A 16,285-nucleotide genomic window follows, 5' to 3' on the forward strand; every position below is an offset into this window, starting at 1 on the left:
CACCCATTAAATGATCCGTGGCACGACAAAACCGCACTAGGCAAAAGAGTGCCGACAAATACGCGTCGACAAGTACGTGTCGTCATTAACGCACCCACATTACCGCGTCGATATCAGCGCGACGACGGCAGCGCGAAAAGTGAATGCTTTGAATTAACGTTTAATGCTTTGAGTTTAGTATTTTTTAAATGTTTTAAATGTAAAATGCAGCTTTTGAATGTTTTGAAACAATGAAATGTAAATAAAAGTTTATTTTGTTGCACCAAATCAATCAGTTTTGTTGACTAGTTTTATTATTATTATTTATTTATTATTTATTTATTATTATTATTATTATTATTATTAAGTTTATTATGTCACTAAATAAGTGAGGTTTAGGGGTTTTGTTTAGGGTTTAGGACTAGTTTTATTATTATTTATTATTTATTTATTATTATTTATTATTAAGTTTATTATGTCACTAAATAAGTTAGGTTTAGGGGTTTAGGGTTAGGTTTAGGATTAGGTTTAGGATTAGGTTTAGGATTAGGTTTAAGATTAGGTTTAGGGGTTTAGGGTTAGGTTTAAGATTAGGTTTAGGATTAGGTTTAGGATTAGGTGTAGGATTAGGTTTAGGGGTTTAGGGGTTTAGGGTTAGGATTAGGATTAGGTTTAGGGTTAGGTTTAGGTTTATTTAGGTTTAATAAATCAGTTTATTATGTCAGTAAATAAGTTCCACGCAATGGTTTGACATTTGACAGCTTTGACATTTGCAACGTGCACGCGAAGGTTTGACAGCGCGCGATGGTTTGAATCCTTTGACAGCTTTGCAACGCGCGCGCGATTATTTGACAGTTGACAGCTTTGCAACGTCCGCGTGATTCTTTGACATTTGACAGCTTTGACAGCTGCAACATGTTAGCGCGATTGCGCCTGCATGATGACGCCACGCTAGCGTCCCATTTTGCTAATAGATAATATGGAAAGGCGTGGATTTGCCCTAAGCCCTTATGTCTCCGCGCTAAGGTCGATTTCACTTCAGCGATTCCGACGCCGTGGATTAGACCTTCGCGCTTATGTCTCCGCCGAAGGGCTTCGCGATATTGTGGTGGAACCAAATGATCAACTGCTGTGAGCATGTACAGGTGGGTGTATGGATAATGAAAAAGGCTCAGCTCTAATTTATCTAACAACCTACTTTGGCTATCTTTTCACTATTGTGCCTTGAGCAGGTATCTCAAGATCTTGGATACATGAGATTAATTCTGGCATCTTGATTCTGTGGAAGTGGATAGAGTGATCTGTGGGATGAATTCTACCATATGTGGTCTCAATCATGCCCAAACTGGATTATTCAGGAAACACAATGCAGTAGGACCATGGCTAGATTAAAGTGTCTTTTAGGGGAAGTTGACTTGGGAAAATAGTATTTCATTCACAATCATCCTTTTTTTTAAAACAAGGTTGTTGAGAAAATAATGGAATTGGAATAATGTATCCTAGTGGAAGCAGATTATCTAGTTCTTTTCCAAATGTGATTCAAAACTGGACATGGAATGGAAACCAACTGGTCACCCTGACAGCTGAACTCTGGATAAGAGAGTACATGTCCTGTTCCTTTTAGGCCCCCCCCCCCCCCAGGTGGCCTTTGATACCACTGATGGCAATACTCTTCTGGGGTCTCTGCAAGGATTAGGAATGGATAGCATATTCCACTTCTTCCTAAACAGATAATATAAGGATAGTATAATAATATAATATAATAATATAATAATATAATATAATGTAATGTAATGTAATGTAATGTAATGTAATGCAATGCAATGCAATGCAATGCAATGCAATGCAATGCAATGCAATGCAATGCAATGCAATGCAATGCAATGCAATATAGGAGAGAAGACATCCACAAATGTCTTATGCTCACATGGTTTATTTCAGAGATCATACCTTTCTCCTCTGCTGCTTAATAGCTATATGAACTTGAGAAGACATCAGCTCAGCATGAAGCATCATCAATATGCTGATACTAACAAATTACATGTCACCATGTAAAAGTCTTTGCCTGGAGGTTGTGAGGAATGGGATGGGAAGAAACAAGTGATACTAAATCTTGGAAAGTTGAACTTGCTGCTTATTTAGAAACTAACATTTTACCTGACCACAGATAGCTCTCAATGGGGAAGGGAAGCATTTTGAAAGGGGAGGTCTGTCACTTACTACTAGATAGGAAGGTAGAGAGGGTCATTTGGTGTAGTGATTAAGGCACCAGTCTAGAAATCAGGAGACTATGAGTTCTAGTCCTGCCTTAGGTATGAAGCCAGCTAAGTGACTTTGGGTCAGCTCCTGTTTCTCTGCCCTAGGAAGCAGGCAAGGGCAAACCATTTCCAAAATCTCAAGAAATTTCATAGACAGGCTTGTCTCTGTACTCAAAAGTATCCCCTCAAAAAGACAAGTGGAAGCAAGGTCTTTGCCCACATGTAACAGGTAGGTTGATGTTTTCAGGGAAGCTTTAACACAGGAAGTAATAGCTATGTCTGTAGATTATCAGCTAGATATTGAGAGTCTTCAGGGCATTCTGGCTTCTCCTTTTTGTATAGCTGATAAACCTCAACCATTCATTATCGAGTTTCCTATATTTGTTGTCAGGAATGACATTTTACAAGAAGGCCTGATCCCACTGAGTAATTGAAAGGGGGGATCATAAATTTCATATTATATTTTTCCTGATTATACTAAAGTTCAATGACACCAGTGTTCAACACTACGAAAAATATTGCATGAGAAAAGAATCTTCCTTATTTCACCTGGTACCCAGCCAATTTTTAAAATTATCATTATTATCAAGTGGCGTTTAGAAAACAATATGTAATTCTATATAAATAAATAAAAATCTTATCCTTTCAAGTTCCTGTAGAAGAGAGAGGATTATTTATTTTTTCCTGTCATTATAATTATTTCTATCCAAGCTTTTAAACTTATCTCTGTCTCTTAATTACATGTTCTTTTTATATGACCTTGTCTAAAGGGAAATATTACAAACAGCAGAGGTTTTTTTTAACCAACCTGTATTTCTTTTCCTTCTTTTTTTTCTCCCCCTCCTCCTTGCTTTTCCTTTTTTTCTTCTAAATTTACCTTCTTTAAAAATCCATATATTTTAATGGGCTAATTGGTAGAACTTTTTTCCCATGCCCTGATAGTTTTTGTAATATTTTATTATCCAGTTAGCTAATAACCTAACATTTTTGACTATAGGAAAACAGGATTTAGAGATTTTATTTTTTATTTTATTATTTATTTTAAAATTTATTATTATTTTTAATCATTGCATTTTTCTTATTTTGGGAAGCAGTAGCTTATCTTTTGATACAATCCAGATGCAGCATGCTTGGATAAAGTAACATTCCATTTTTCTTAATTGTTGCTTTTAAAACTATTTAACAGCAGTCTGGAATATTAAAGGATTATGTGTCCAACTAAGCATAAACAAGTATTGACCAAATTTAAGAAAAGGGGTAGGAAAAGAACTCAATTTGGTTTTCTATAGTATCCCTTTTTCCCCTTTAATGGAATGTTTGGATGGAAAAAATTTAGAATTCTAAACATTCAAGAAATGTCATTTTAATTAACATTTTCTAAATTTTCTGTGAAAAAGTATCAGAAAGATAAGTCATTTTTAAATAATGTTGTTGTTAGTTGCGAAGTCGTGTCCGACCCATCATGACCCCATTGCCAACATTCCTCCAGGCCTTCCTGTCCTCTACCATCCTCTGATGTCCATTTAAGCTCACGCCTACTGCTTTGTTGACTCCATCCAGTCACCTCATTCTCTGTCGTTCCCTTCTTCTTTTGCTTCAATCTTTCCCAGCATTAGGCTCTTCTCCAGTGAGTCCTTCCTTCTCATTAGGTAGCCAACAGTGACGTGCGGTGAGGTTTATGGCCGGTGAGGCAAGGGGGCAAAAGTCGACCTATGTCTGCCAGCACCGGGGCTTCCCAGCGCCGTGCCAGCCATAGAGCAGGACACGTCCCGCTCTACAGCCGGTGCGGCAGCATGGCTTTAAAGTCCCTGCGCCACGCTGGCCATAGATCAGGATGCGTCCTCCTCTATGGCCGGCACGGCGGCATGGCTTTAAAGTCCCTGCGCCAGCCATAGAGCAGGATGCGTCCCGCTCTATGGCCAGCATGGCATGGCTTTAAATTCCCAGTGCAGCGCCGGCCATAGAGCAGGACACATCCCACTCTATGGCCGGTGCAGCGCCGGGACTTTAAAGCCATGCTGCCTCGCTTGCCATAGTGCGGGACACATCCCGCTCTATGGCCAGTGCGGCACCAGGACTTTAAAGCCATAGCAGGCGCGGCGGTGGGTCTTTAAAAAATAAAAAATAAAGTGCCAGCCCGCGCACCAGCAGAGGTAGGTAACACACACACACACACACACCTTATAATAATACAAATTACAATTACTTACAAATTACAATAATTTTGAATTCCTCCCCCCTCCCTCCAACCCACATACCTTTTCCAGCTGTTTCACAGAGGATTTCAACTCTTCTCTTGTCTGCCATGATGAAAATGTAAAAAAGGTAAAAAGAAAAAGGCAAGAGCTGCTGAAGTAAGGCTGGATTAGCTGCTGCCAGAGTCTCCAATGGGTGACTCTGCTTAACTGTTTTAAAAAAAGCCTCTAAAAAAGTGCCCTCTACAAGAGGAGGCTAGAGAACCATGTGCCTCCTCTAGATAAGGAATTTTTCGCCTTTTAACCCTTGCTTAACTCTGCTCGAGTGATCATAAAGATAGACTTAAGGAGGCATGTGGTTCTCTCACCTCCTCTTGCAGAGGGCACTTTTTTGAGAGGCTTTTTTAAACAGTTAAGCACTAAGCAGAGTCATTCACTGTGACTGGCAGCAACTACCTCAGTCTTTTTCCTTTTAATTTTTTTTCTTTTCATGATGACAATGGTGAGGCCCTGCCTCCCCTTCCTCCCCTGACTGCACGTCACTGGTGGCCAAAATATTTGAGTTTCTTCTTCAAGGTCTGGCCTTCTAAAGAGAAGTCAGGGTTCATCTCCTCTAGGACTGACCTGTGTGATCACCATGCAGTCCAAAGGACTCGCAGGAGTCTTTTTTTAAAAAAAAATACTTATTGCCATATATCAAGATTTAGGAAAACTGAATTTCTATGGTCAAATCACAAATACATGTTTTGAATATCTGTAAACTAAACGAGCAGATCATGTAATAGATGGAAGTGATATGAATCAAACTTTTAATCTTTCTTAACATTTCACTAACTAAATTATATTCTCAGATTCATATTTTCCAAGACTACATGTCTGAATTTAGCTGAATGAATATGTTGTGTTGTATAAATCTTCCCCAAAGGGAATGCACTTTCCTGTCTTCCACATAAGAGAAATTCTTTTTGGTTAGATTATTTCTTGATAGTTCATTCTTCTATATCTAAACTTAAAGCATGTGATTCTAGTACAATTTCAAATCATGCTCTTGTGATCCTTACTATTTTATTTGCTTTAAAAAGTACATGCATTCTTTACATGGTCCTTGAGTGTATCTTTGTTGAACAATACAGACCTTGCTAAACAGATGGAACAGGAAATGGCAGAATTTTTTTATTAACAGTGATTCAGTTACATCACTGTCTTTGATATAGACCATTTCCAAAATATTTAGGGGTTGAATGATCACATATGCTGCTTATAAAGTAAAGCAATAAGCTTAAAAGGTAAAGTAATTGAATTATTAGTTCATTATCCTACCCATTTCCTGACCAATATCTTACAGTTTAGTCTCCGTTAAAGATGAATTTAATACTGTTTTATGCTTCTAAAGTAGAATTTTATTATACTACATCAAGCAAAGCAGAAATATTGAAAAAGACCAACAAATGTAGCATATTCTTCAGGCAAACATAAATGCACCATTTATTGGAGATGCAAATGGTATGCAGATTCCCATTCTTCAACAAAAGATGGCAAGACAGTTTGCTTTTAACAAAAAGTAAAATTATCACAAAGACCAGATTACTAATCTCGGTTCACTTTCTTAGTTTAAGAAACAATCACTAAAGATAAATCTATGGAATTGGAGAAAACTCCTGATCTTTGATGGTTCGGTATATTGTATATTGGGCCCTATAATCTCCTATTTTCTTGAGTGACTTTTCCCCCCAAATAAATCCGTTTTTCAGTTTTAATGAGGCAAATATTATAATTATTCTTAAACCAGACAAGGATATTACCATACATTCTAACTGTTTATCATTTGCCTTAAACAATTGGATGCTAAGGATTTTAACAGCTACAGGTAGTCCTCAATTTACAACAGTTTAGTTAGTGACCGTTGAAAGTTAAAACGGCACTGAAAACAGTGACTTATGACCATTTTTCATAGTTACGACCTTTGCAGCATCTTCCTGATCATGTGATCAAAATTCAGAGGCTAGGCAACTGGCTTATATTTACGACGATTGTAATGTCCTCAGATCATGTCATCCCCTTTTGCAACCTTCTGACAAACAAAGTCAATGGGGAAACCAGATTCATTAACAATCGTGTTACAAATTTAAGAACTGCAGTGATTCAATTTACAGCTGTAGCAAGAAAAGATGTAAACTGGGGCAAAACTCACTTAACAATAGAAATGTTGGGCTCAATTGGTCATAAGTCAAGGACTACCTCTATTTGGAACCAGTTTATCCAACTACTTCCAACTACTGTGTACCCAGCTCAACCAAGATTTATACAGGATTAGGCTTCTGATTTTTATAATGTTCTTGTTTTAACTTAAAATAAACAGGATTCAGCAGCTACAGCCCTGAATGTTGAAAAAACATTTTTGTATGGTTTTTTTTTTTAACATGCTCTTACTTTATGGGAGTTTCCTCAAAAATGTTTTTGTTTGGATTAGTATAATTTACTCAGATCTTGAATCATATAATTTACTCAGTTCCTAAATCAGGAATTAAGATTAATGGTGTGCCTTTCCTTTATGAAATTTATGAGTTACCTACCAAAAATGCCCCTTTTTAATGGCGTAAGGACGTCTTGTCTAGGCAATTAAAAACACTGAAAACATTAATGTGAGTTGACTTGATTGTAGGGAATAAAATTCCATATATAGATCACATGATAACTTTTACAGATAGACCAAAATTCTCTATTCCTAATCTTATTTCATTAATACATGATTTTCATACCCTGATTATTCTATAAACAAGAATAAATCAGAATTTATGCCAATAGGACATTTCTGCTTTCATTAATATATACGTTTCACATCCTGCCTGATTATTCTGTAAAATGGAATAAATGTGAATTTATTTCCAATAGCAATAATCACAACACTAATTAGTATAGTATTGTGGTTTTAGGTTGTGTTCCAACCACTTCATTTATCTTGATTAAACCTTTCAAAGAGATGGCTTATTAAGATACAATTTGGACTTATGCTATTATTGCCACATTTTAGTGTGAAATCAATAATATTTTTAATATGACCCTGTATAGATTGCAGTATTAAATATGCATGCGTTCTTCTTTCCTTTATAGATATTAAATAAATGTAATGACATGAATAGCAATAGCAGTTAGACTTATATACCACTTCATAGGGCTTTCAGCCCTCTCTAAGCGGTTTACAGAGTCAGCATATTGCCCCCAACAACAATCCGGGTCCGCATTTTACCCACCTCGGAAGGATGGAAGGCTGAGTCAACCTTGAGCCGGTGAGATATGAACAGCCGAACTGCAGAACTGCAGTCAGCTGAAGTAGCCTGCAGTGCTGCATTTAACCACTGCGCCACCTCGGCTCTTGAAAGAAGAATGGTGGATTTTTCAGAGAGTTAACAAAGTTATCTCTGAATACCTAAAATCTACACTTGATCTGTAACAATGGATTGTTGACATGTGTCACTTGCCAATAATTGAACAACTTTTTACAACAAGGAAGATTTGAAAGCAATATTGAAACATTAATGTTAGATAGGGTGAATGGATGAGGCAGATTCAGGCTTCAGCAACAAACATCTCTTTATTAACTGACAACTATGTACAATCCACAAAGGCTCTGTCTGGCAGCAGCCCTTTTATAGGGAGCTGTCAGACCATTCAACCAATCAGATTTGAATATAGTTCCCACCAGAACAGAGGACCTTGGTGGAAACTACTATACTGTCTGTCAGTATGTAACAATTAAATTCTCACATGGTCCCAAGGAAATGGTCTGTTACCAGTAGTTACAGTCCCTCCTGTTGAAAAGGGAGTGGTTTCTAGGCCACTGTATCACATAGACAAGAGAAACACAATAATTTGAATTTTGTATTCACTGCAAACCTTGAATACTGGGCAATCATGGGCAGTTATTGGGCAATCACTGGCATTCTTTTGTAATTTTGTAGCATTACCTTTGCTACTATAAATCTACTTATTAAAGATTTGGCATTCTTGGACATCTGTTTTTATGGCTTTTTGTCTACTTGAGAATATCCAATACGGGGAAGATTTTATATGGGCTCCATCCCAACTCATCAACCAAGATTTATATTACCCAGGAAATCTCAGGGTATAATTTTCTAATATTAGGCTTCTGAGCCATTGTGAGTTTTCAGCCGTAATATGAGAGAATGTCTGAGGATCTCTTAAACAAGGCAAATCTCGACAGAGTTTCAGTTATCTCTGGCATGGAAGATGAAGGTGGGGGGGGGGGAGGTAAACAAAGACAATATTGCTTCTTGCTGCATCTATAATAGTTGCCTGGCATTTTGTTACTTCATTGTGTATAACACTCCTCCTCCTCCTCCTCCTCCTCCTCCTCATCATCATCATCATCATCATCTCCTGCCTTCATTTTCTACAACAGGAGGGCACATTCCCCAGACTATTATCTTTCCCATAACATAAATCTTGTAAGGCTGAGTTGGGCTAAAAGAGAGAAAGGAAAAAGTGGCAAAAAGACCCCAAGCCAGCTTCCACATCTAAGAATGGACTTGAATACGCTATCTGCTGATTTCTCATCCAGCAACTTTAGAAATATACCAAAATGGCATGGAGTAAATCTAGATCAATATTGAAAATCGAGTATTTTTGCAAACATTCAGAAAAATCCATTTAAAATAAAGAACACCCAAATATGCAGCAGAGTGTGCATACATATGGGTGTATTTTCCAACAAGTTGTTGTCTCTTCTAATTCCTAAACTTCACCTACCTACTTTCATCTCAACAGTTAAGTGCTTTAGGCAATTTTCTGGGCAGAAAAATGAGATACAATAGATAAAAGCAAGGGACAAAGAAAAAGAAAAGGAAACACACTTACCAGCTCATGATTGCCAACAGGCATACAAGGTGTGGCAGCCTAAAAGAGCAAGACACAAAGGAGACCCAACATTAGCAGTCTTAACACAGAAAAAAGCAAGATAACACACATTTCACCTGAGCACTGGATGTACCTCCCTCTTACCATCTAACAGCAATCACATTTACTTACTTACTTACTTACTTACTTACTTACTTACTTACTTACTTACTTACTTACTTACTTACTTACTTACTTACTTTGGTTGAGTTGAGAGGGAGTGACTGGTCCAAAGTCACCCAGTTGGCTTTCATGCTTATGGTGAGACTAGAACTCTCACCGTCTCCTGGTTTCTATACCTATGGCTCACCACTGCACCAAACTGGCTTAAATACTTATTTTGGTGTCCAAAATAAACCAAATACACCAAACATTGATGTTGAGCTTTTCTATCTGTGCATGGAAATTATTCGCTCCCTCTAAAGTAACTGAACGTTCAGGCAGATTTTAGAATAGGCATTTTGGAAAGTAAGAACCCATCAACATTTGCTTTCTCAAGCAACTGCTCAGGATTGAATGAAAGCTTATCAAGGCTGTACTACAGAGGATTTGTTCACTAGACAACATGACGTCCAAGGCCAGAGGTCTAGTATTATAAGAATACTAGATTATTATTGAGCAAAAGGAGGGATACCGCAGTTTTAACACTTAATTTTTTATTTTAGTTTTTTTTACAATTTTAAAGAAAGCAACTACAGTGCTCGACAATAAGGCAGGACTTAAAATTATGGGCTTTGATGAGACCCTGAACCCCATTTTTTTCATCTTTTATTGCCAAATTTTACTGGCAGCTTTCGAAAACATCCCAATGTCTGGCTGAAAAATAATAGTAGTAATTGCAGTACTAGTAGTAATAGCACCTATGTGCTTCATATACCATGAAGCAAATATAAATTATTTTAAAAAATGTCACAACAAAAATAAAAGTAGGATAAAATGCAATGGGTAATAGCAACCTGTTTGGGGAAAACCACTGCGTCAGTCTCTTGCCTATCGTGTCTCTGAGTTAAACACACAAAATGTGTTGCATCGAGCCACCAAAACCTATTACTATTATATTTGTATCCTATTAAATTCAATGAGGCTTACATTCAGACTTCCCTTCTTTTTATTTTCAGAATGGGAAGATGATGAAAGGGAGAAAGTGATAGCTCCAAAACCATTCAATGAAATCTATGGTGGTATGCGGACATACACCAAGTACATCCGGATCTTCTAGTAAGCAGTAAAGAGATGGAAAAGTCCAGTGAATATTTTTGTATAAGTCCTGATATGTCTAACATTCTAAAATATAATACTGATCTTTCTCCGCTTTGCATTATATCCTGTTGAATAGTCGCATACCTTGCTCACGAGATGTTTCAGATTAATGATCAGAAAAGATCTCTGCAATCTCTCTTTCATATCAGTTTGTTTCACGGTACCACTCTAAAGCAATAAACAAACCTGCTTCATCTTGCAGCCATGACTACTTCTTAAGATGAAGAAAAATATAGGAAAATAACACTAGTGTGAAGGCCCTAAATTCCACTAGAACATGATAGCCAGAGACCTCAAGCACCCTAGATTGTGGATCATGGTTTAGTTTTTGGTATGAATTTGTTAGCCACATATTCCCACATCATCTCAGAATTGACAAATAACCCTGACATATGCATATCATAAGCAAGTTATCCAGAGGTGGTATTCAGCAGGTTCTGACCAGTTCTGGAGAACCAGTAGTGGAAATTTTGAATAGTTTGGAGAACCGGTAAACACCACCTCTGACTGGCCCCACCCCCATCTATTCTCTGCCTCCTGAGTCCCAGTTGATCGGGAGGGGGATTTTGCAGTAACTTTCCCCTGGAGTGGGGTGGGGAGGGAATGGAGATTTTACAGTATCCTTCCCCTGCCATGCCCAGCCAGCCACACACCCCAAGCTACGCCACGCTAACTCAGCCACGCCCACAGAACCGGTAGTAAAAATTTTTGAATCCCACCACTGAAGTAATCAAAATATGTTATTAGTATTAATATTTAAATACTGAGAATTCTTCACTAGGATTCTTGATTTTGAAGCAACTGATCAGGGTTGCTATTTTCTTCCTGAGCCATCATTAAGTGTGAATTTCAGGGAATTCTTTGGACGGGGTGGGGGGAAGTTAAGGGTTAAAAGAATGTTTCCCTATTGCCTTCCTAGCACAGGGGCTCTCTAGAAGAACAAGAAGGCCTCTTCCACAACACAACTAGCTCATCTGATCCCCAGAGGCCCCTTTATGTGGAAAAACTATTTGAGTGCTAAAATAAGTAATAATAAAAAAAGAAAGTTGGCCTCAACTGAGAGAAGTCTCATATCCACTTAATTGAACCCCCGTGCTACAGAATGCTTATAGAACAAAAGGGGACAAGGGAGGTATGTGGTTTTTTCCCCCACAAATGCCATGTAAACATCAAATCCAGCCAAACTTCAGTTTCAATCCTTTCCAGAGGCAACTGCAGTTTTGGTCCTTGGGAGATGTTCTTCTATAATGTGCCAGTTCTTTTCTCTTTCTTTTTCCCCCTCCCTTTTTTGTACTCGAAACTGCTTACAATCTTTACTGTTTACAGAAAGAAAAAATGAAGTTATTGACTTCCAAACAGCAGAGGGCATCAATAGATTAGCTTGAGAAAGAACATGAAATCGAATCACATTTTGTTTTACAAACTACTCTTGCCTCTTCATTAATAGATGCAGATTCATTTGCCAGATTACATAGGTATGTCTTTGGTTGAAGGCAACACAGCACCAAAAACCTTAGGTCTACTCTACTCCCATCACCCTATTTCACAGTACTATGTGTCCTGTCACTGTAATGCCTTACGTCAGGGGTTCTCAACCTGTGGTCCAGACCCTTGAGGGGGGGGGGGGGTGATGTCATCACAAGGAGTTGCTGAAGACTTGAAGAAATGTTATAATTTAAACCTTGAGTTTAAACCTGGGGGTGGGGGGGTTGGTGGCCATGGTCTGTGGCCACAAAAAATTTAAAGGTGGTCCCTGATGAAGAAAAGGTTAAGAATCACTGCCTTATGTCCTCATTCGTTCAGTACCCAGAAAGATATTCTTAGAGCCTTTCCACACTTACATCTCATTATAGCATAAATCTATCTCAACTTTTTGTGTTTTCTCTTGTATCCTCTTCTTTCTACTGGCAGTCTAGAACTAAAAAAATGAGTTGATCTGTTTAGGACAGAGTTCCCCAACCTTTTCATCTTTTGGGACCAATGGGGGTTGGGAATGGTTCTGCATGCACAGTGGACAAGCGTGTGCACATGTGCAGCAGCTCTATTTGCGCAAGCGCCAGGCATACCCACATGCTGCTCACACAAATGAGGCATGTGCATACACCCTCGCTCCTTGTGCAAGTGGGCATGTGCGTGCTCACCCACCACTTCTACTGCCCATTTCCAAAAGGCTCAAGAACTGGTAGTGGGCTGCAGGCCGGGGGTGGGGACCCCTGGTTTACAAGTCTGACAAGCCACTTCTGTGTTTGCAGGGCCAACAGAGATTTCCATGAGATGCTAGAATGGCAAGCAGGTAAAATTCTGGTAAACTGATGTTTTGTAACTGGCTAGGTTACCTGTCAACAGTTTTGTGTGAATGGGCAAGCCCTCAAAGCAACCAATTTGTGAGAGCACAAACAACACATATTCAAAATTCCAAATGTCCCCTTCCAAAACACTTGAAAACATTTAATGCAATAGTAACAGGGATGGGTTCCTGCCAGTTCTAACCTCTTCTATAGAAGAGGTTCCACAAATCTACAGTGCCATTTAGAACCGATTCCAGCTCCCTCGACCCGCCCATCCCCACATCATCAAGATGAAGAGCGAGAGGAGGAATTCTGGGAGTTGAAGTCCACAAGTCTTAAAGCTGTCAAGTTTGAACACCCCGGGGGTTTTTTTCTAAAGGGTTAGGGGTGCAAGGGTGTTGTAACTTGACAACTTTAAGACTTGTGTGCTTCAAACAACAGAGCTTCTGAGCCAACATTTTGGTTGCTAAGCAAGAGCGTTGTTAAGTGAGTTTCACCACATTTTACAAGTTGGCCACGCCCACCCAGTCACATGGCTGGCAAGCCACTCCCACCCAGTTACATGGCCAGCAAGCCACTCCCACAAAGCAGGCAACATCTACCGAAGAGGTTCTAAATTTTTTTGAAACCCATCACTGAATAGTAATGACCAGATTTTGACAAGCAGAATAAATAAATTGTTGACAACAATCTGCCAATGCCACACGCAGGTGTCATTAGGGGACTCAGCTGCCAGTAATGAATTATTACAAATGAAGTACTTTTAAATACTTCTCTTAAATTCTGAAGAGGCTTTCAAGATGCATTCCAATACTGAAGATCTGTGAGTGAAGTCCAGTTTTGGGTGGTGTCATGGGGAGAGTGTCAGTAGTACAAATTAAGAACCCAATTAAACAGTATAACCTATCTCTTTTATCCATGAGTTGACTTCCATAAACAATCCCTGACTTCCCACATCACAGACTACAGAACATGGTTTCATTTAGTATACCAAACTGCATAACATTCACATCTCAGAAAAATAAGCACTCCAAAGGACTGAGTAAGTGAAGACATGCATTTCCTGCCCATAAGAAGCTTGCAGAGTTGAAAGGCAGTGACAGTTCATCTTAGGACACACAAGAGTTGCTTGGGCTATGAGTGGACAAATACGTTTGCCATACAAGGGAGACTGAAGTTAGTACCAGAAAGTAAGAGCTGAGCTAATCAGTTGAAGATGGGAGAAATGCTTACGTTTCTTCGCTTGGTCATATTTTTGTAGTCCTGTCAGGCAACACATGGGAATTGGGATATCTCTGAACAAGTGACAGTTCCAAGCAAGCGTGAACGTGTTGCCCCGTACAATGTTCTTGTTGTTTGCTGAGCTGTGCCAGGAGAGAAACCCTTTCCCCTTGTCTATAATGGATTATATCTTTAAACAACAACAACAAAAGGGCATCACCAGACAGCCACATGAAAGTTCAGTCTAGCAGTCCTTGAGCCAAAAGAAAAGAATGCCAGCAATTTTGCTGCCCCAGCAAGCCCTTGTCTTAAGTAACAAACTTAGTGAAGAGTACTGTCCTTACAATTTTAAATCAGTAACACAACCAGAAGAACTTGGTTCTTTTTCAACTGTCTGTGCAGCACACCACTAGTCCTGTCTTCGAAACAGGACTTGAGTTTCCCAGGTTTATGGTGCTGGGGGATTTCAACTTGCCTTCGCTCGGTGGGCACTCTGATGGGGCGCAGGAGTTCATGGCTTCCATGACAGCCATGGGCTTGACCCAAGTAATTCGGGACCTGACCCACTCAGCGGGTCACACACTTGACCTCGTATTCCTCTCGGAGCAGTGGAGTTGTGATCTTGGTCTGAGGGGCATTGAGATCCTGCCCCTGTGGTGGTCGGACCACTGCCTACTGAGGCTCGACTTTTGGAGGCCAATCCCCCACTGTAGGGAGGAGGAACCGATTAGGTGGTTCCACCCCAGGCGCCTTATGGACCCTATGGGCTTTCAGACAGCGCTTGGTGTTAGACCTGATACTCTCGCCCGCGATTCGGTTGGGACTCTGGTCGCTGCTTGGAACTCGGTGGCAGCAGGGGCCCTTAACCGGATTGCGCCTCTACGGCCGATCCGCGGCAGTGGATCCAGGAGGGCTCCTTGGTTTACTGAGGAACTCCGGGAGATGAATCGCCAAAAGAGACGCCTAGAGCGCCGCTGGAGAGCCAGTAAGTCCATGTCAGACCGAGCCTCATTAAAATCTTGCATCAGAGCCTACCTCCGGGCTATCCGGACATCAAAAAGAATCCATATTGCTGCTCTGATCGCTTCCGCTGAGTCACGCCCAGGCGCCTTGTTTGGGATAGCCCGTTCCCTCCTTAAAGGGAGGGATACGGGCACTCCCTTGCAAAGTAAGGCTGAGGAGTTCGGTCAATTCCTCGCGGATAAAGTGGCTCGGCTTCGGGCAAACCTGGACTCCAATTGCGCAGAGCCAGCCGAGGTACCGAGGGAGGATCTTGAGCGCCATTGTTGGATTGATTTTCAGTCTGTTACCCCTGAGGAAGTGGACAAGGCCATCGGAGCAGTGAGTGCCTCCACTTGTGTACTGGACCCGTGTTCCTCCTGGCTGGTCGCGAACAGCAGGGAGGTGACATGGGGCTGGATCCAGGCAATTGTGACCACGTCTCTCCGGGAAGGGTCTTTCCCCCCCCTTTAAAGGAGGCGGTGGTGAGGCCCCTACTGAAGAGACCGTCCCTGGATCCAGCCGTTTTAAATAACTATTGTCCAGTCTCCAACCTCCCCTTTGTTGGGAAGGTTGTTGAGAAAGTGGTGGCCTTTCAGCTCCATCGGTCCTTGGAGGAAACCGATTATCTAGACGCCTTCCAATCTGGTTTCAGGCCTGGCTACAGCACGGAAACTGCTTTGGTCGCACTGACCGATGATCTCTGGAGAGCCAGAGATGGAGGCCATACCTCCGTTCTGGTTCTCCTGGACCTCTCAGCGGCCTTCGATACCATCGACCATGGTATCCTGCTGTGGCGGTTGCGAGAGGTGGGGGTGGGAGGCACCGTTTTTCGGTGGTTCTCCTCCTACCTCTCAGGCAGGTCGCAGTCGGTGTTGGTTGGAGGACAGAGGTCGACCCCTAGGCCCCTTAATTATGGGGTGCCGCAGGGGTCGGTCCTGTCCCTCCTCCTGTTCAACATTTACATGAAGCCACTGGGAGAGATCATCCAACGGAACGGGATAGGATACCACCAATATGCGGACGATACTCAATTGTATCTGTCCGCCCCGTGCCAACTCAGTGAAGCAGTTGACGTGATGTGCCAGTGCCTGGAGGATGTGAGGGTCTGGATGGGGGTGAACAGACTGGCTCTCAATCCTGACAAGACCGAGTGGCTGATGTTTTTTCC

General features: G+C 40.7%; 1 protein-coding gene across 14 annotated transcripts in view; it reads right to left on the reverse strand.

The window, feature by feature from the left end:
* TNS1 (tensin 1) overlaps positions 1-16,285 on the reverse strand; it is a 461,144-nt gene that overhangs the window by 159,598 nt on the left and 285,261 nt on the right. For all 14 annotated transcript variants that reach the window (XM_087712547.1, XM_087712575.1, XM_087712556.1 and 11 more), the window contains one exon: positions 9,308-9,346. In XM_087712547.1, coding sequence (XP_087568673.1) covers positions 9,308-9,346 — 39 coding nt within the window. The remainder of the gene's footprint in view (positions 1-9,307; positions 9,347-16,285) is intronic.

Source organism: Thamnophis sirtalis, unplaced genomic scaffold (assembly GCF_051295495.1).
Source record: "Thamnophis sirtalis isolate CommonGarterSnake01/CBP01778 unplaced genomic scaffold, rThaSir2_p1.2 scaffold_1, whole genome shotgun sequence".
In the NCBI taxonomy this organism is placed as follows: domain Eukaryota; kingdom Metazoa; phylum Chordata; class Lepidosauria; order Squamata; family Natricidae; genus Thamnophis; species Thamnophis sirtalis.